The sequence below is a fragment of the Gopherus flavomarginatus genome, chromosome 5 (assembly GCF_025201925.1).
Source record: "Gopherus flavomarginatus isolate rGopFla2 chromosome 5, rGopFla2.mat.asm, whole genome shotgun sequence".
In the NCBI taxonomy this organism is placed as follows: Eukaryota; Metazoa; Chordata; order Testudines; family Testudinidae; genus Gopherus; species Gopherus flavomarginatus.
The window spans coordinates 61,780,457-61,802,310 of record NC_066621.1 but is presented as its reverse complement, the minus strand read 5'-3'; the positions used below and the strand labels follow the sequence as shown (position 1 = coordinate 61,802,310).

The following is a 21,854-nucleotide window of genomic DNA, read 5'->3' as shown; positions in this document are numbered from 1 at the left end:
TATTCTGTGGTAGTCTTTCTTTCTTGAAACCTCAAATTTTTTGGTAAAATGAAATTCTTGTTTTTTGTCCAACCCAAGTCTCTACAAGTTCCACTATAGCTCAGATCATAAAATTTAACAACTCTTTTTTGCCCCTTTGTTAAACTGGTTTACACCGGGTTGAAAAGTGGAATGATATTAGCATATGGGGGGTGCTCTCTGAGGCTGTGTCAACACCCTGTTAGCTCACCTTTATTAAAGATACATATATATACTTCTTGTTCATACATCTAGGAACAAAGACTGTAGGGCATACATACAAGGTGGGGGACTTCCTTCTGGGAAGCACTAACTCTGAAAAAGATTGGGGGTTACAGCGGATAATCACCTGATCAAGGAGCTCCCTATTTGATGCTGTGAGGCCAAAAGGGCTAATGATATCGAATTGGAGTTGAGAGATTATTTTTATCTCTGTATTTGGTACTGGTGCAACCACTGCTGGAATACGGTGTCCAGTCCTGGTGTCCACAATTCAAGAAGGATGCTGATAAACTGGAGAAGGTTCAACAAAGAGCCATGAAAATAATTAAAAGACTAGAAAACATGCCTTATAGTGATAGACTCAAAAGAGCTCTATCTATTTAGCTTAACCAAGAGAAGTTTAAGGAGTAACTTGATCACAATCTATAAATACCTACACAGGGAACAGATATTTGATAACAGGCTCTTTGATCTAGCAGAGAAAGGTTTAACAAGATTGAATGCAAATAATGTGTAAATTTTCAACAGTGAGGTTAATTAACATTGGATCAACTTACCAAGTGTTATGGTAGAGTCTTCCTCGTTGACAATTTTAAAATCAAGATTAGATTTTTTTTAAAGATATGCTGTAGTTCAAGAAGAATTATTTTGAGGATGTTCTATGTCCTGTTTTATACAGGAGATCAGATTAGATGATCACAGTGGTCCATTCTGGCCTTGGAATCTGTATCTGTAGAGCTTTGTCAACAGCCAGTTCCAGGTTCAGTTACTGAGTACTCCACAACCAGGGGGATCATTCTACTGCTATCTATGAGGCCTAATTTATTACTGGTATAATTCCCAAATGGTCTTTGCAGTTACACTGTGAATTTGTCCCTCTTCAAGTAGTGAGAAGGGTGATTGGTGTGATCCCTCAAGCTGTTCTAAGTAATGCTTGGGAGACCTGACCGATAAAGAGGGCATTGAAACGACAGTGCACACACAATAGTTTAAAGTCCCCTTTACGTGCACACATCACTTTAGCTGTGCAGTGCAGCCCTCAGCTGTAGTCAAGGAACTAAGCCTATGTGTTTAAGTGACTTATTGTAGCTTTTTAAAAAGATTACTTATCCATATTTTTCTCTTTTGTCTTGTTAACATTGGTGACAACATACTGAATAATGATATTAACAAATAGCTTCCTATCAGTAGCAATCACAAAAGACGACTAGCACTTTCTTCCCCTTCCGCCTGTAACGAGTTTGGATACTAGGCATTAGGGCCATAAAGAAGTGCTGAACCATAAAAGGCTATATGGCCTAACAATCCTTTTTAAAGATTATCTCAATCCCGTCTCCCTGCTTTATCAATTAATCCTTCAATCCTCTCCATAAAAGTGTCTGGCTACTTGTTAAACTCATCTACAGTATTTGCCGCACTGGTCTGTCTGGGAAGCTTATGTTTATTGCTCTTCTAATGCATCAGTTTTAATCATAGCAATCTTCATTTTGCCCAATCTTAATTTCCTAATTTATGGATCTGTCTCTTTTTGTGAACCCTTCAGCAGTATTTATAGTTTGTCATTCAGTTTCAGTCACCCTGTTCAGAAATTTGAATTAATCTGCTAAATCATTTCACTCTTCTCTTCTCCTGTGAAAATAAGACTGACCTTTTCAATCTTTCTCTGTAGCAAAGATTCTTAACACCTGGAATCACCTTGGTTCAGCCAACTAAGGTTTCTCTGTAGTATCCTTGATATGGAAAAAAAGGAACCAAAACTAAACAGAGGCCCAGATCGTTGGTGTAAATCAACATAACTTCATTGACTTCGATGGAACTATGCTGATTTGCATCAACTGAGGATCTGACCCAGAAATGCTAGGTGAGGGCAAGCAGTATGCCTTGCACACAAACAAGAAGCAAGGTTTGTATTTTATCCCTGTGTTGATTCATCCCAATATCCTGCCTGCCTTTTATACGCTGGTATAATGTATTTAAAGAATTTTCTACAATAGGCCCCCAAATCCATTCCCAGGTCTGTATGGTTCGTGGCTGTTCTGTTTAATTTGTACTCTGTTCTTTTTGTAATTAATATTTTATTTGATTTTTACAACGCAGTACACACTGTACATACAAAACAAGCTCTCAGTGTTATATATAACATTAATAATAAATAGATATCAGGATATAGTACCATCAAGCCCTGGGAACAGACACGTTTTCAAGCCACACAGTACATAAAGTCCAGCTCCCCACTTTTCCAGGATTTAGCTTTGTTAATTAACAACAGTAAGACAACACAGGGCTACTCGGAGAGCCTCTCCCTATCAACTTTTGCCCTTTTACTTCTCATTTTTAACACTTTCCCCACTGTATAAGGGGTGGTAAAGAATTAATGGAGTCAAAGATAAGAGCAATTTTATCCTTTTCCATAATGCTGTCAAGGGGAAAGGTCCAGTCTCCTTAAAGTTAATTCTTCATTGGGGCTTTCACAGAACAATCCCAAATTGTGGATTTATTTCACCTTGCTCACATTTAATATAATGTTATACCTTTGCGAGGGAACACCATAGAACCCCTGCCATCCATTTTTCACTTTCCCCTCCTTCCTCTGGGGAAACAAACAAAAGAAACACACCACTCTCATTTTCAGTGGGCAAAATGAATAGGCTAGATAATAAACATTCTCTTGACTGTTTGGACAGCAGAAAAGTCATTAGGGTCTGTGAGATCAATGCTCTGCTGTGAATCCAGAGCAAAGGATTCAGCCCTGTCTCTCTCTCTCTCTATATATATATATATATTTTCAGTAAAATGAGTCCAGGTGTCCTGAAATTTCCATAACTCAGTCTTTCACAGGCTGCTGAATGAGTTAACTGATATCCATTGAACTTGTACATTGCATTTTGGGGAGCTGCCCTAAATGTACTAATTTTCATTTATCTGCACTAAGCTTTTTGTATTTACTGTCTTAGGTCACATAAAAGATCCAGATCCCTCTGCACTCAGTTGTATTATTCCTCTCCTCCCTCCCTTGCCTCCCAAATCTGCATCTTGCTTTATCCTCAGATTATTTATTCTAATAAAAAATGATGGCAATTCCCAAACTGACCCCACTTCCTGCTGGAAAATTTACCACTTATAGCAGCTTGCTGTTTCTGAGTCCAAATCTGCATGGCCAGAGAAAAATGTCATCAGTAAATGCTTTGTAATATTCACATAACCCCTTATTCACCAGGTACCTGGCAATTATAGATAGTTTAAAACTACCTTTATATATATTACGCTACTTCCTACATATAAAATGATTTACAAGCCAACAGGGGACAAGATGATAGTTCATTTCTCGTCAGTGTATTAACTCTTGCTGCTGTTAGCTTTGACAGAAATAGCTCCTCCATCTTCAGGCCATGAGTCTTGTTTTGTGCTTTCTCTTGCAGAATGTTTATTATACAAGTAATCAGCAGATCCATGTGGGTGTTCTGAGTCCCACTATTGATGATGATGACAACAGATGCCTGGTGGATGTGAACAGCAGGCCCAGACTCATTGAATGCAATTATGCCAAAGCCAAGAGGATGAAGCTTTACTGGCAATTTACTCAGGTAATTCTTCCTCAAAACACATTGCAGAAGGTTCAAAAGGGATCAGCTTTGTTTCTGTACCTGAAACATGCATACTCTGTTTTCCAGCAGAACTGAACTGGGTGTATGCTTGGTTTCTGTACAGCATGCCAGGGAGCCGTACTTATATCTGATCCTGATAGCTCCACCACACGAGGAGCCGTAGAATGTGGGCTGTGAAGCGGTGTTGCCCAGCAGCACTCTCTGTGTGTCATTGTGCAGCGGAGATTTTGGGGCTCCCTTCTCATCAAGGATCTTCTGCAGAGAACTGTCCTCTGCAAAAACAGCTTACTGAGGCTTTCCACAGGACTCAGTATTGGCCCTCAGAACCAAGGGTGAGAGTTAACCCTGTGCAGAGAGACCAGTGCAAGACCTGTGCATCACTTAAGTCCCACCAAGGGCCTGTTTGGAGAACTTAAGTGGTGCATAGACCTGTGTGCTGGCCTTCTGCATCAGGGTGAATTTCACCCTAAGTGCATAACCTCAGCTGTGACTCCTGGTCTGTTCTGCTCCACTTCATGTGGATTTGCAGAGTACTTTTGCTGCCTGCTCATTAGTTTCATCTTATGTTTAACCAGCAATTGAAGCTTCAGTAATAACTGCAGTAGAAGCGTCCTGCAATTAACTGGAGTGACTACAATTAGTGCAGTGCTCATTTGGACTTTATGGTCACTAACATATATTAATGTATTTTTATTATAATTAATAGGAAGCCATGATCATTGTTTTTAAAGGATAGTACTCAAGTGGCAGTCCTCAAAATGCCCAGGCTGGCAGGAAAGTGATATCATAGCCTTCACTTACAATGTCCTTACATTTAAGCTTGGCCTGTAACATAATATTTAACAATATTTTAAAATGAATATAAGAACATAAGAGCTATCATACTGGGTCAGACCATGGTCCATCTTGTCCAGTATCCTGTCCCCGCCAGTGGCCAGTACCAAAGTGTATGGGGGAGTGTACAGAAGAGGGAAAATATGGAATGATCCCATCCCTGTCTTCTACTCCCAGCTTCTAGTAAGAGGTTTAAAGTCAATCTGAGCATGGAATTGTCTCTCTGACCCTCTTGGCTGACAGCCATTGATGGTTCTATTCTCCATGGACTTATCTGGTCCTTTTTGGAACCCGGTTGTACTTTTTGGCCTTCACAACATCCCCTGGCAAGGAGTTTCACAAGTTAGCTGTGTGTTGTGTGAAAAAGTACTTCTTGTTTGTTTTTAACTTGCTGCCTATTAATTTATCCTGGTGACCCCTGGGTTTTGTATTCTGTGAAAGGGTAAGATTTCACTATTCACTTTTTCTATGCCATTCATGATTTTACACACCTCTATCATATCCTCTTGCATCGTCTCTTTACTGATCTGAGCAATCCTAATATTTTTAATCTCTCTTAGTATGAAAGCCATTGATTAGCTTCTCTGAACTGCTTCCAGTTCCATTATGTCTTTTTTTGAGATGGGGCAACCAGAACTAAACACATTACTCAGGGTGTGGGTGCACCATGGATTTAAATAATGGCATTATGATATTTTCTGTCTTCTTTTCTATCCCTTTCCTAATCATTCCTAACATACTGTTAGCCTATTTGATCACTGTTAAGCATAAGTTTTCAGAGGACTATCCATGGTGACTCAAAGTTCTCTTTCTTGGGTTTTAATAACTAATTTAGGACCTAACATTGTATATGTATAATTGGGATTATTTTTTCCAGTGTGCATTACTTTACATTTATCAGTGCTGAATTTCATTTGCCATCTTGTTGTCTAGTCACCCAGTTCTGTAAGATGACTCCTCATCTGCAAATTTTTCCAGCTCAGTAACGAATATGTTGAACAGCACAGATCTTTGGGGGACCCCACTGTTTGCTTTTCTCCATTGTGAAAACTGACATTTATTCCTACACTTTTTCTATCTTTCAACCACTTATTGATTCATGAGAGGATCTTCCCTCTTATCCCATGGCTACTTAGTTACCTTAAGGGCCTTTGGAGATGTACCTTGTCAAAGGCTTTCTGAAAATCCAAGTATACTTTATCGACTGGATCACCCTTAGCAACATGCTTTTGGACACTCTCAGAGAATTCTAATAGATCAATGAGGCATGACTTCCTTTTACAAAAGCCATGTTGACTCTTCCTCAAAAAATTGTATTTATGTATGTGTCTGATAATTCTGTTCTTTTCTATAGTTTTTAACAATTTGCTTTGTAATGAAGTTAGGCTCAGGATCTCTTCTGGAGTCCTTTTTAAAAATCAGTGTTACGTTAGCTGTCTTCCAGTCATCTCGTTCAGAGCTTGATTTTAGTTATAGGTTTTGTACTATGGTTAGTTGTTCTGAAATGTCATATTTGAGTTCCTTTTGAACTCTTGGATGAATACCATCGAATCCTGGTGACTTATTACAGTTGTTATCTATTTGTTCTAAAACCTCTTCTATTGACACATCAGTTTGAGACAGTACTTCAGATTTATTGCCCAAAATGAATAGTTGTGATGCAGGAATCTCCCTCACATTCTCTGCAGTGAATATTATGCAAAGAAATCATCTAGCTTCTCTGCAATGGCCATGTCTTCCTTGAATGCTCTTTTAACACCTTTGTTGTCTAGTGGACCCACTGCCTGTTTGGCAGGCTTCCTGCTCCAGATGTACTTTACAAAAACGTTTACTGATAGTTTTTGCATCTTTAGCAAGTTGCGTCTCAAATTGTTTGTTGGCCTGCCATATTATATTTTTACATTTTACTTGCCAGAGTTCATGCTGCTTCATATTTTTCCTCAATAGGATTTGACTTCCATATTTTCAAGAATGCCTTTTTGCCTCTGAAGCCTCCGTTATGCTGTTGCAATTGCAATTTTAGGGGTTGCATTAACAGAGGCATAGCATGCAAGTCATGGGAGGTGATAGTACTGCTCTACTCAGTGTTGGTTAGGCCTCAGCTGGAGTACTGTGTCCAGTTTTGGTCACCGATGTAGAGAAACTGGGAAGGATCCAGAGGTGAGTGACGTAGATGATCAAAGAGATGAAATGCAAGCCACATGAGCAAAGGTTGAAGGAACCGGCAGAGGCGGATTTACAGTAAAACACAGGGTGCCCTGGCACAGGGCCCCCCAATGACAGGGTGCCCCAGGGATGGGCAGCTGTGGGGGCAGAAGCTTGGTCCTGCTGGCTCCTGGGGCTCCTGCTGCAGGTTCCGCACCCACCAGCAGCCAAGATCCCACCTTCCCCACCTCCTCCCATGAGCATACTGGGTTCCCACCTGTCATAAACAGATAGCTAAGGGTTAATGTCTCTTACACCTGGAAAGAGGTAACCTGAAGCACCTGACCAGAGGACCAATCAGGAAACCAGACTTTATCAGGTCTGGGTGGAGGGAAGTTTGTGTCTGAGTTCTTTGTCTTGTGCCTATCTCCCTCTCGGCTATGGGAAGGATTTCTCTATTTCCTGCTTTCTAATCTTCTGTTTCTCAGTTGTAAGTACAAAAGATCAGATAGTGATTTATATGTTTTTTTGTATTTTACATGTGTGTAGTTGCTGGAGTGTTTTGAATTGTATTCTTTTTGAATAAGGCTGTTTATTCATATTTCTTTTAAGCAATTGACCCTGTATTTGTCACCTTAATACAGAGAGACCATTTTTATGTATTTTTCTTTCTTTTTACATAAAGCTTTCTTTTTAAGACCTGTTGGAGTTTTTCTTTAGTGGGGAACTCCAGGGAATTGAGTCTGTGCTCACCAGGGAATTGGTGGGAGGAAGAAGTCAGGGAGAAATCTGTGTGTGTTAGATTTACTAGCCTGACTTTGCATTCCCTCTGGGTGAGGGGGGAAGATAGATTAGCTCTCGGTACTTCTGTTTTCCAAGGCTGGAAACGGGGAGGGTGGAATCCCTCTGTTTAGATTCACGGAGTTTGCTTCTGTTTATCTCTCCAGGAACCCAGGGAGGGAATACCTGGAAGGGAGAAGGGAAGGGAAATGGTTTATTCCCCTTTGTTGTGAGACTCAAGGAATTTGGGTCTTGGGGTACCCAGGGAAGGTTTTTGGGGGGACCAGAGTGCCCCAAAACACTCTAATTTTTTGGGTGGTGGCAGCTTTACCAGGTCCAAGCTGGTAACTAAGCTTGGAGGTTTTCATGCTAACCCCCATATTTTGGACGCTAAGGTCCAAATCTGGGACTAGGTTATTGACATGGTGGCAGTGGTGGGAAAGATAGAATCCAGAAGCCAGTAGGAATATTATATTTTTCTTTTCTCTGCTAGGGGCTTTTAAGCAGAGAGGAACGGTTTGGTTTTAAAAGGAACCCGAGAGAATTTTTTTTTCTCTGCTCTCTCTTGCAGTTTCTGGCTTGCATATTAAGCAAGGAACCATTAAGCTGTGACAAACAGGTCTTTTGTCAGACAATAGCACTCTCATTAGGAGGCAAATACCAGCACTATACACATGCAAATAAAGTGGTTTTTCTGGTTTACTTTACATTGAAAAGATTAGCTAGAGGAAGAAAGGGAAAAAGGCACTGTTGCTAGGCAGACCCCAGGAGGCAACAGAGCCTGCAGTTCAGACAATAAACACCGGAGGGCACCCCAACACAAGAAAACAGGAACCATGCCTACCAAGACAAAAATGGAGGCTGAAGCACAAATCAAAGACGCCGAGCACAGGCGAGAGATGGAAAAAAACAAACAGGAACTAGAAATAAAACAAAAAGAGATGGAGATGAAAGAAAGAGAAGAACAGATCAAACAGGCAGCCCATAAAAGAAAACAAGAAGCCAAAAATGCAGCCCACCACAGAAAACTAGAAGAAGAAGAGGTGGCCCACCGCCGAGACATGGAAAAACAACAAAAAGAAAGTGAAGAGAAGGAAAAACAGAGAAAACATGAACTGGACTTAGTGCAGGCTGGGCAGCATGCGCCAGCCAATCCTAACAACCCTTCGCCAATTATGGTTCCACATCACAGAAAATTTCCCACCTACAAGGCAGGTGATGACACTGAGGCCTTCTTGGAAAATTTTGAAAGAGCCTGTCTTGGGTACAGCATCCCTGAAGACCAGTACATGGTAGAATTGAGGCCACAGCTCAGTGGACCTTTAGCAGAGGTGGCAGCTGAAATGCCTAAGGAGAACATGAACGACTATAAACTTTTTCAAACCAAGGCCAGATACAGAATGGGGATAACCCCGGATCATGCCCGTCGGCGTTTCAGAACCCAAAAGTGGAAACCAGATGTGTCATTTCCCAAACACGCCTACTACTTTGGGAAAAATTGTGAGGCCTGGATATCAGGACACAATGTTAAATCCTTGGACGAACTGCATCTCCTCATACAAATGGAGCAGTTCTTGGATGGTGTTCCTGAGGACATAACACGGTACATACAAGATGGAAAACCCAAAAATCTCACCGAGGCGGGGGAGATTGGAGCCAGATGGATGGAAGTGGCAGAAAGCAAAAAAGCTACTGTCAAGGGGAACGAATACCCCAGAGGGCACACCGACCATAAACCCTACAACCGAGGGCAGCCAAAAACCCCACCTACAACCCAAGTAAAGCCACAGACACACTATTCTTCCACCTCACCAGTCTCCAGTAACTCACCTCAACCCAGTGACCCATCAGATGGAAGATGCTTTAAGTGTAATGAACTGGGACATATCAAGGCCAACTGTCCAAAGAACGCCATCCGAGTGCAGTTCATTACACCACCATCACCCAAAAGATCCCCAGGCCCAGATGTCTCTCAAATACCCTTGGAGCGAAGGGAAAATTTGAGAGTGGGCGGAAAAAAGGTTACTGCGTGGAGAGACACGGGGGCACAAGTGTCAGCTATCCACCAATCCTTCGTAGACCCCAAATTCATCAACCCAAAGGCCCAAGTGACAATTTACCCCTTCATGTCACAAGCTGTAGCCTTGCCTACAGCTAAACTGCCTGTCCAGTACAAAGGCTGGTCAGGAATGTGGACTTTTGCAGTTTATGACAACTATCCCATCCCCATGCTACTGGGGGAAGACTTGGCCAACCAGGTGAAGCGGGCCAAGAGAGTGGGAATGGTTACACGCAGCCAAACCCGACAAGCTTCCAAACCCATTCCTGTTCCTGAATCATCCACAGAGGCCCCGTCTGTGTTACCAGAGACCCAGACAAAGGTAGTGGACCCGGATTCCATGCCAACCACTGAAACAGCCATAGCACCTCCAGTCCCAGGCCTGGAACTGGAACAGCAACCAGCATCAGCAATTGCAACCACATCTTCAAACTCAACGCCAGAGGGCGCCAGCGAGCCAAAACTGGCAGAAGCAACAGATAGCCATACCCAAAAGGCTCAGCCAGAGCCTGAAATACCCTCAGGTGGGCCAGCGGAGAGCGGTTCACCAGCAACAGAAACAACCCCATCACTTACATCGCTTCCAGAGGGACCAAGCCCAAGTCCACAGTCTGAGGAAGAACTGGTGACCCCAGCCTCAGGGGAACAGTTCCAGACTGAGCAGGAAGCAGATGACAGCCTGCAGAAAGCTTGGGCGGCGGCACGGAGCACCCCACCGCCTCTCAGCTCTTCTAATCGATCCCGGTTTGTTATAGACCAAGGACTTTTATACAAGGAGATTCTTTCTGGTGGACACCGGGAAGACTGGCAGCCACAAAAACAGTTGGTGGTTCCAACTAAGTACCGGGCGAAGCTCTTAAGCTTAGCCCATGATCATCCCAGTGGCCATGCTTGGGTGAACAGAACCAAGGACCGGTTAGGGAAGTCCTTCCACTGGGAGGGGATGGGCAAGGACGTTGCCAAGTATGTCCGATCTTGTGAGGTATGCCAAGGAGTGGGAAAACCCCAAGACCAGGTCAAGGCCCCTCTCCAGCCACTCCCCATAATTGAGGTCCCATTTCAGCGAGTAGCTGTGGATATTCTGGGTCCTTTCCCAAAAAAGACGCCCAGAGGAAAGCAGTACGTACTGACTTTCGTGGACTTTGCTACCAGATGGCCGGAAGCTGTAGCTCTAGGCAACACCAGGGCTAACACTGTGTGCCTGGCCCTAACAGACATTTTTGCCAGGGTAGGTTGGCCCTCCGACATCCTTACAGATTCAGGACTAATTTCCTGGCAGGGACCATGCAAAAACTGTGGGAAACTCATGGGGTGAACCACTTGGTTGCCACCCCGTACCACCATCAAACCAATGGCCTGGTGGAAAGGTTTAATGGAACTTTGGGGGCCATGATACGTAAATTTGTCAACGAACACTCCAATAATTGGGACCTAGTGTTGCAGCAGTTGCTGTTTGCCTACAGGGCTGTACCACAGCCCAGTTTAGGGTTTTCACCGTTTGAACTTGTGTATGGTCACGAGGTTAAGGGGCCATTACAGTTGGTGAAGCAGCAATGGGAGGGGTTTACGCCTTCTCCAGGAACTAACATTCTGGATTTTGTAAACAACCTACAAAGCACTCTCCGACACTCTTTAGCCCTTGCTAGAGAAAACCTAAAGGATGCTCAGGAAGAGCAAAAGGCCTGGTATGACAGACATACCAGAGAACGTTCCTTCAACGTAGGAGACCAGGTTATGGTCTTGAAGGCGCAACAGGCCCATAAGATGGAAGCATCATGGGAAGGGCCATTCACGGTCCAAGAGCGCCTGGGAACTGTGAACTACCTCATAGCATTTCCCAATTCCTCACTAAAGCCCAGAGTGTACCATGTTAATTCTCTCAAGCCTTTCTATTCCAGAGACTTACAGGTTTGTCAGTTTACAGTCCAGGGAGATGATGCTGAGTGGCCTGACGGTTTCTACTATGACGGGAAAAAAAGACGGTGGCGTGGAAGAGGTGAACTTCTCAACCACTCTGGAACGTCTGCAGCGACGTTTCATGCTAACCCCCATATTTTGGACGCTAAGGTCCAAATCTGGGACTAGGTTATTGACACCACCCTCTCGGCGCTTCCGCCGCCGCCAAACAGCTATTTGCCAGTGCTCAGGTCACTCCAGGAGGGGGAGACGTGGGGTCCGCAGTGCGCTTGAGGAAGGAGGCAGAGAAGAGGCCGGGGCAGGGCCTTGGGAAAGGAGGTGGAATCGGGGCAGGGGTTGGGTGTGGCAGGGAGCTGCTCAGGGCACGGGGCTAGGATGGGTCAGGGGGCTGGGAGCACCCCCACAACCCGAGCCCACATCCCCTGCCCTGTCTCCTGCACCCCTTCACTCACCCCAGTCCCCTGCCCTCCTTGACTCCTGACACACACCCCACATTCCCACCTGCATCCCTCGCACCAAATGGAAGTGCCGCAGGTAAGCGCTCCACACCCCAACCTCCTGCCCCAACTCTGAGCGCCCTCCTGCATCCTAACTTCCTCCCAAACCCTGTTCCCCAGCTCTGACTCCTGCACCCCCTCACACACCCCCAACCCTCTGCCCTCCCTGACTGCTGCATCCCCTTCACACAGCCCCAACCCCCTGCCCTGACTTCTGCAACTCCCTCACACACTCTGTCACCTGCCATCCCGGACTCCTGCACTCCCCTCACACACCGCAGACCTCTGCCCTCTCTGACTCCAGCACCCTCTCACACACCCTCAGCCCTGACTCCTGCACCCCGTCACACACACCCAGTTACCTGCCCTCTTGACTCCTGTACCCCCCCACATCCCTAACTGCACCCCTCACACCAAATGGAAGCTTCCCTAAGTAAACGCTCCACACCCCAACCCCCGACTCAGCCCTGAGCTCCCTCCTGCACCCTAACTCCTGGCCAGACCCTGCACCCCAACCCCAAGCCCACTCCTGCACCCTATCTTCCTCCCAGACCCTGCACCCCCAATCCTGAGCCCAGACCCTGCACCCCAGCGTTTACATTCTTTTTTTTAAAGCACTGTTATCCAAAGCGTTTTACAGTAGTTAGCTAACAGTACAACCAATATTTGGAAAGATCATTAAGTGGTCTGCCGAGACCCTCAGCAATTTTCAAGTGGTCTGTGGAAAAATAAGTTAGTCAACAAAAAACAATCAAGGTACCTCACTTTATTTTCATTTATTTGCTATCACTTATAGGAGGAGGGTGAATGAAAAACGGTGGTGGCGGGGAGATAAGAGAGGATGTTCTTTTTCTTGGCTGGGTCCCAAGTAGGAGCCCCAAAAATGAAGCTAAGAACAGGGCCCCACTAACTCTAAACCCACCACTGGGAACTAGGTATGTTTAGTTTTGAAAAGAGGAGATTGAGGAAGGACATGATAGCAGTCTTCAAATACTTGAAAGGCTTCCATAAAAAAGAGGGAGAAAGGTTGTTCTTTCTTGCCACAGAGGGCAGGACAAGAGGCAGTGAGTTTAAACTACAGCATACCAGATTTAGACTGAAGTTCAGGAAAAAAATCCCTAACTTTAAGAACAGTAGGACTTTGGAACAGGCTGCCTAGGGAGGTTGCGGAAGCTGCCTCACTGGAGGTTTTCAAAAGGAGGCTGGATAGCCACCTGTCTTGGATGGTCTAGTCACAAGAAATCCTGCATTTTGGCAGGGGGTTAGACTGAATGACCCTTACGTTCCCGTCTAATCCAATGATTCTATCATACTATGATTACTCTGCTGTTTAGCATGCCCATAGTAAGAAGACCAGAAGAATGCTGCTATCTTTTTTTATTTTTATACATTTAGTCTTAGCCTCTGCTACAGTGTTTTTAAGTAGCCTTCATGCTGCTTTCAGGCATTTTAACAGTGGGTACGTCTACACTACGGGATTATTCCGATTTTACATAAACCGGTTTTATAAAACAGATTGTATAAAGTTGAGTGCACACGGCCACACTAAGCACATTAATTCGGCGGTGTGCGTCCATGGTCCGAGGCTAGCATCGATTTCCGGAGCGTTGCACTGTGGGTAGCTATTCCATAGCTATCCCATAGTTCCCGCAGTCTCCCCCTGCCCCTTAGAATTCTGGGTTGAGAGCCCAGTGGCTGATGGGGCAAAAATCATTGTCGCGGGTGGTTTTGGGTAAATGTCGTCAGTCATTCCTTCCTCCAGGAAAGCAACGGCAGACAATCATTTCACGCCCTTTTTCCCTGGATTGCCCTGGCAGACGCCATAGCACAGCAACCATGGAGCCCATTCAGCTTCTTTTTTTACAGTCACCGTATGTGTACTGGGTGCCGCAGACAGAGGCGATACTCCAGCGCTACACAGCAGCATTCATTTGCTTTTGCATGATAGCGGAGATGGTTACCAGTCGTTCTGTACCGTCTGCTGCCAGTGTAATTTGGCAATGAGATGATGGTTATCTGTCCTTCTGTGCTGTCTGCTGCTATCATGGGTGTCCCTGGCTGAGATCAGCTGGGGGCACAAAAGCAAAACTGGGAATGACTCCCCGAGTCAATCCCTCCTTTATGGTTTCTAAAAATAGTCAGTCCTGCCTAGAATATGGGGCAAATATACTAGAGAAGCAGTGTATCAGAGAGTACAGCTGCTCTGTGTCAGATCCCGCAGAAATGACGAGCTACATGCCATTCATGGGGGGTGCCCCTGCAACAACCCCACCCGTTGCTTCCCTTCTCCCCCAACCTTCCTGGGCTACCATGGCAGTGTCCCCCCCATTTGTGTCATGAAGTAATAAAGAATGCAGGAATAAGAAACACTGAGCTTTTAGTGTCATAAAATGAGGGGGAGGCAGCCTCCCGGTGCTATGATAGTCCAGGCAGGACATTAAGCAGTGTGGGGGAGAGGAGCCCAGCATCCCACTGCTATGATAGTCCAGGCAGTACAGAATTTTTTCTTTTCACATGAAAGGGAAGGGGCTGATTGAAGCTCAGCCCCCAGTTGCTATGATGAAGACGGTTACCAGTCGTTCTGTACCATCTACTGGGAATGACCAGGAGTCATTCCTATTTTCACCCAGGCGCCCCCGGCCAGCCTCACCTGAAGCCAGCCAGGAGCACTCACGGGTTGATATGAAGGACAGTTACCAGTCCTACTGCACTGTCTGCCACCGGGGAGGGGAGAGGAGCAGATACTTCTCTTCACTGCTGCAGCATCGCGTCTACCAGCAGCATTCAGTAGACATAGGTGACATTGAAAGAAGTCAAGAAATGATTTCTTTCCCTTTTCTTTCACGTGGTGGGGGGAGTAAATTGACGAGCTATTCCCTGAACCACGCCGGACAACGTGTTTGAACCTACAGGCATTGGGAGCTCAGCCAAGAATGCAAATACTTTTCGGAGACTGCTGGGGACTGTGGGATAGCTGGAGTCCTCGGTACCCCCTCCCTCCCTCCATGAGCGTCCATTTGAGTCTCTGGCTTCCCGTTACGCTTGTCACGCAGCACTGTGTAGCCTGTAGATTTTTTTTTCAAATGCTTTGGCATTTCGTCTTCTGTAACGGAGCTTTGATAGAACAGATTTGTCTCCCCATACAGCGATCAGATTCAGTATCTCCCATATGGTCCATGCTGGAGCTCTTTTTGGATTTGGGACTGCATTGCCACCCGTGCTGATCAGAGCTCCACGCTGGGCAAACAGGAAATGAAAATCAAAATTTCGCAGGGCTTTTCCTGTTTACCTGGCCACTGCATCCGAGCTGAGATTGCTGTCCAGAGCGGTCACAGTAGTGCACTGTGGGATACCGCCTGGAGGCCAATACCGTCTATTTGTGGCCACACTAACCCTAATCCGATATAGTAATACCAATTTTAGCGCTACTCCTCTCGTCGGGGAGGAGTACAGAAACCGATTTAAAAAGCCCTTTATATCAATATAAAGGGCCTCATAGTGTGGACGGGTACAGCGTTAAATCGGTTTAACGCTGCTAAAATCAGTTAAAACACATAGTGTAGACCAGGCCAGTGTGACTGCTCTTGTTAATTTCCATCTACCTAGCATCATCATTCTTGTGTAGTTCCCCTTTATATCGTTAAATGTAACAGTGGGGGGGTTGTTTGTTTTTGTTTTGTTTTGTTTTGGTATTTTCCCCCTTATAAGGATGCTAAATTTAATTATATGATGGTCTTATTACTGAATAGTTCAGCCGTAGTGACCTATTGGACCAGAACCTGTTTTCCACTTAAAACTAAATCAAGTGCCTCTCTCCTTGTGCGATCCAGGACTAGCTGCTCCAAGAAACGGTTATTTATGGTATCTAAACATTTTTTTCTCTGCATCATGCCATAAGATGACATTTATCCAGTCAATATGAGGTTGAAGTCACCCATTATTATTCCGTTGTTTTATTTTTGTATCCTCTCTGACCTCTCTTAGCATTTCACAGTCACTGTCACCATCCTGGGCAGATGGTCTGTAGTATATTCCTAGTGCTTTCCTCTTATTATGCAAGCATGAAATTTCTATCTCTGGAGATTCTGTTGTAGAGTTTGATTCTTTTAAGATTTTCCCCTTGTTTGACTCTTTTTTTTTTTTTTTAACATATATTGCCACTCTCCCGCCAGCATGTCTTACTCTGTCATTCCTATATGTTTTGTACCCTGGTATTACATTGTCCAATTGATTATCCTCATTCTACCAAGCTTCAGGACGCTCTCCATTGTAGTGTTCTGCTTGCTTAGTTTTGGGACATCCTTTTAATGGGTTGTAGTAACAGATTTATTCAAACTCTGTTGCAAAAAACAGTCACGTTACTGATTAACATTCAACTGTATGGTCCTTGCTCCAGATGACCTGACCCTTTGGTGCCAAAGAATCCATCGCCTCTGCTCCAAAACACTGATGAATTTGGTATGATTAATTTATATATGTTAGAATTGATTTTCTGGGCCCATATGTTTGCTATTAGAGTAAAAAGTGCTGAATTAACAGTTTAATTAACCCTCCTCTCCACACCCTCAACAATCCAGAACAAAACATAAACTTCAAAAATTTCTTAATCACCTTGTTAGGATTTTGTGTCTTCTTTTCCCTTCTATTTTTCCATTCTGTAGTGGAAGCACCGTACTGTGCTGTAAATACTCCAAGGAGTCCAGTGTTAATTCCCACAACCTAAACTTCCTCTGAAGAGAAGGGGGAACCACTTTTTTTGTCTCTTTATGATAAATTAATTAAAGGCATGCTGTTCAGAAAGGATTGTTTTGTTAGTACCCAGAGTGATTAAAGAGTTGTAGTTTCTGCACACATAGTGTGATGCAAAGTAGGTTTTGCATGCTGTAAGCTACAAGAAAACTAATGAGAGTAATCAAGGATTGCCAAGATAAATTGATGCATTGTGTTCTAGTTGCTCACATTTAATCTGGTAAAATGAGTACACTTCTCTGAATACATTGGAAGCTGTCTTAAAAAATCTGAAAAGCATGGTTGTTTCTTCTACTACATTTTGAAAGCTCCTGCCTTTACTTTTTTATGTTACACAGTGATCAGGACTACTGCACAGGGACTGTAGGCGTTGATGTTCATGTAGCACTTTTAGAGTTGGAGCTGTTCAAATATTAATGTATTTTTAAATGTAGTTTTTGGCTTCTGGCCATAGGATTTCATAGCCCCACCTAAGGACTGCAAGCACAGGCTCACGCTTCTGTAGGTTCTGAGACATGGCAATGATCCCCACAGGGGACTCTGATAATGCAGGTCGTAAAAAATGGGAGAGGGAAGAATTACCTCATGAAGGTAATGGGTTTTGCAAACTTATAGGAGGACAGAAAGGTCCAGAATAGTGCAAAACTAATGCACATGTCCTGGGTTCCAGGCCTATGTCTTGGAATTGAAATGAGGAAACATACATAACTTCCTGCAAAACACACTTTACATTTTCAGAGGCAAAACTCTTATCCATAGTATGGCAAGGACATCAAAATGTATCTTCAGTCTTACCACTACATTTTAAGTTTCTGTGAAAATTGATAGGCTCACGTGGATAAAACTGCAACTTTTTGAAAAAGTATCATTTAGATAGCATTCCCCGTTTTCTCCATTTGCAGTTAGTGGGATGCTTTCATTATGTTAGTTTAATGATGGAAAATGTGGTATTATTTAAATAATACAACAAAATTAAAAGATAAATTTCATACTCTGCTAACAGTGACCTACCTGATCCTGTGAGACCATTCTAGGACTACTCACCTGCTTAATGTTAAACATGTATGTAAGTCTTTTCAGGATTAGGGCCTATGTATGGAAATCAAACTTAATTCCCTATCTGTTTAATTGTTTTATTTAGTTAAGTTTTGTCTCATGCAAACTCCCCACCCAAAGTTGCCCATCCAAAGTGCTTGACATCCCATTTAGACCCTTGACATGCCATTTAGAAACACAATAACATAGGAAGTGCAAAGTAAATCAATCAAAGCAGCTGCATTTCTTCCTACCACACATCGTTTGATCTCCAATTATGTGACTAATATGGCTTTCAACTCCCTGTTGCACTTTTCCAGTACACAGAAATCTTGCCCTCAGTTGTCTCAGCCTTCCACCAAAAGCCAACTCAAAGAGATGGCCTTTGTAATATGCCTGGAAGATCAACAAATTTGGGCTATTTCAGCCCTGAGGGGCAGATCATTACAAAGGAAAGGGACCTTTATGGAAAATTTTCTGCAAGCAACCTCCTTCCTTTTATAACAAGGGGATTGAGCTCATTTATTTCCCGCACTATTATTTTAATGCACTGTAGAGTATGAAGAAGTAGTAAAGGCGGGGCAAATAGAAATCCAGCAGTTATTAGTCTTTCATTTAGAAGGGAAGATGGAGAAATTAATTCTCCATCCCAAACTGCAATAATATTTGAGAGAGAACAATGGACTGGATGTCACAGGGAACTGGTTCTAGAACATGAAGTCATTTACATCTAACCAGAAATAGGCCCAAATCAAAGCCATGTATACAAACACAGGCGGAAACATTGAGTGGTTTGAGATCCAAAGCTGATTCCAGATCCTCATTTTTCAAATGGTTGCTATGTTTATCATGGGCTAAACCAGAACCCTGGATCCTCCAAACAGTCCTGAATTAAGAGAGTTAAAATGTGGATTGGAATGTGATGACTTGAACCCATCTCTTCTTCGAAGTACTGATGTGAATTAGACCCAGGTTAGTGCATAGATGATGATGTTTCTTAGTATATTATAGCTGTCCTGTGGCAATCTCAACAGAAAAGTGGCTCTACCCTCTCACTCTGAGGAGGTCCTACTAGGTCAGGTTTAAGACACATTGGAGAGACAGCTTGGGGAAGGTTACACTGCCATTGGTTATGCCTCATTTCTCCTGGACAACTAGAGGGCTTCATTTTCCAGGGCTATTTTATTCTGTTCTGTTCCATATGGGTTGTTATACCACACATCAGTGTTGTATCTGAGCGCTTTCCCACAGTTCATTGCATAAGGTGACCAGACATCTGTCATATATTGTTCTCTCATCTTCTCCCCATGGAGAGAAGCATGTGCAGTGGAGTGTCTTGGTTTGGTAGGGTTTTCAGGGAGCTGTTTGTTTTTTGTTGTGTTTTAGTGTACCAGTTGCTATGTATTTATGTTAGAGAAGGCAAGATCAAAGAAATGTGTCTGGCACTTGGAGTGGAAGATAATGGGGTTTGTGAAGTTCTTTAGCTCCTGGAGGAGTTGATTTCCCAGTCTTGCACTGCCCCTGAGAAAGTTCTGTCAATCTGGCCTCTTTCATGAGCAATCACATTTCTAAGAAAATAAAGGATAAAAGGAGTGATCAAGAAGAAACTATAGTAATGTACAAATGTATCAACTTTCACAAGTGCAGGTAGTATAAGGAATAAGTTAATTTTTATTATACAGTATTATTTTTCTATTAATATGTGTATTGGGAAGTTTCAGATTTAGTTGAAACATAAGAGTTTCAAATTATTCAGTGTCAAGAAATTCTCCATAGGTGATTTTTATTGTTAAAATAATAATGCATTAATATTTTTACACATGTGACTGAGATTTTCAAAAGCGTCTAGTGATTTTTGGGTGCCTCAATTTTCAGCACGCTTAAGGAACCTGATTCTCAATAAGTGATGAGCATCATCCACCTCTGGAATTGTGACCTGTTTAAGGTGTCTTGTTTTTGGCACTCAACAAGTAAGGCACCCCAAATCACTAGTTAGTTTTGAAAATCTTGGCCCATGATATGTCCACAGTACAGTACTTCAATATAGTCATTTTTTAAATGTAATTTATGATGGCTTTGTTATCAACCAAATTATTATCTCAATTAGAAGGATGTAATTAGTGGATTTAGTGAAGTCAGTGGAGTTATTCTGGTTTTACACTAATGTAACTGATAGCAAAGTTGCTCCCTTTGCCTCTCCATAGAAAGTCTGCTACCAGATTTTATTCTGGTTAAGTCTGTGTACCAAATATTCAAAAGTTGCTTCTAAAAGTAGGCAAAACCTTTTGGCTTCTCATCATCACATAAATGCTAAGTATCTTAAATATACAGTATGGGCCTCACAAATGTAAAGGGCTGAGTCTGAATCTTGTCTGGCTCACTCCAGTGTAAATCAGGAGTCACTCCACTGAATTGACTTAGATTGGTATAGAACTGATATGATAGGAAGATCTGGCCCTCTATATCTGAAAATCATTTTAACATTTGGTCCTATATGTGAAAAGCGATTGGATATAAACATTAGGAACATTGGTGTGGGGCTTATTTTGTTTTGTTTTTGTTGCAAGACGAAAGTTCCTGGAGCACTCAAGTCATTCAAACTCTTATATGATGGATATTTAATCATGATCCAGCTGATCTGACCCTCAGCTGATTTCCATACTAGTCTACAGCTTTATAAATGTGCTAAATGCAGTGTGAGCTGATGAAGTGTAGGCTTCAGTGACACTCCTGCTCCCAAGGCTTCTTCGAGTGTTTATATCTGTAATTATGTCAAATTATGTAAATTAACACTGGAAAGACTCACTCAAGTGCATAATGTTCACTAAGTTTATTGCTCAGAGTGTCTGTCAGGTGTTCTTCTAATCTAGGCAAATACTTTTTTGGAAGCACTGCTGTCTTGAACTGAAATAATTGTTGTAACTGTGCTGAGTCCAAGATATGAGAGAGATGAGGTGGGTGAGGGAATATCTTTTATTGGACCAACACCGTTATTGGACTCAGCCACCTTGTATCTATCACTGAAAGAGGTGAGCTGCCATCAGACTTTCGAATACTTATCGCCACTTTTCACTTAATCAGAAATAAACGGGGCCTTCTAGAAGAGCAATTAGTGATTACTACAAATGATAGGGAGTGGGAGGACAGAGACAAGAATAATCATGTAGCCAAAGTGGAATCAACTTTATTAAACCATTATTTTAAAGAAGATATCTACTAAGGGCAACCTGTTCTGGCAGCAGTGAACAAAGGGGAAGGCTATATAGCGTCAAACTGTCACCGACCTTCCTTTTCAATACTCAAATCCGAAGTATTCTAATATTTCCCAGGCCTAATTAGCTTGGATTATCACAGCCCTTCCAATGCCTAACCAAGGTCAGAGTCCCATTCAGACCACTGCATGAGGCAACCAACAGCCTCATACAATGCTCAGGAGTCATGCAAATCTAGCCACCTTCTTCAGTGAAGGAAGACTAATCCCCATTATAACCAGTTGTTGTCCACCATTCGTTAGTGGATGATACCAAATGGGGAGAGGTTGCAAGTGCTTTGGAGGATATGAATATAATTCAAAATGATCTGGACAAACTCGAGAAATGGTCTGAAGTAAATAAGATGAAATTCAATCAGGATAAATGCAAAGTACTCCATTTAGGAAGGAACAATCAATTGCACACATACAAAATGGGAAATGACTTCCTAGGAAGAAGTACTGTGGAAAGGGATCTGAGGGTCATAGTGGACCACAAGCTAAATATAAGTCATCAGTGTAACACTTGCAAACAAAGCAAACATCATTCTGGGATGTATTAGCAGAAGTGTTGTAAGCAAGACACGAGAAGTAATTGTTCCGCTCTACTCCACGCTGATTAGGCCCCAACTGGAGTATTGTGTCCAGTTCTGGGTGCCACATTTCAGGAAAGATGTGGACAAATTGGAGAAAGTGCAGAAAAGAGCAACAAAAAATGATTAAAGGTCTAGAAAACATGGGGT

General features: G+C 43.1%; 1 protein-coding gene across 2 annotated transcripts in view; it reads left to right on the top strand.

The window, feature by feature from the left end:
• The window catches only part of GALNT18 (polypeptide N-acetylgalactosaminyltransferase 18), a 512,560-nt gene that overhangs the window by 389,048 nt on the left and 101,658 nt on the right, over positions 1–21,854 (top strand). For both annotated transcript variants that reach the window (XM_050955082.1, XM_050955081.1), the window contains one exon: positions 3,660–3,824. In XM_050955082.1, coding sequence (XP_050811039.1) covers positions 3,660–3,824 — 165 coding nt within the window. The remainder of the gene's footprint in view (positions 1–3,659; positions 3,825–21,854) is intronic.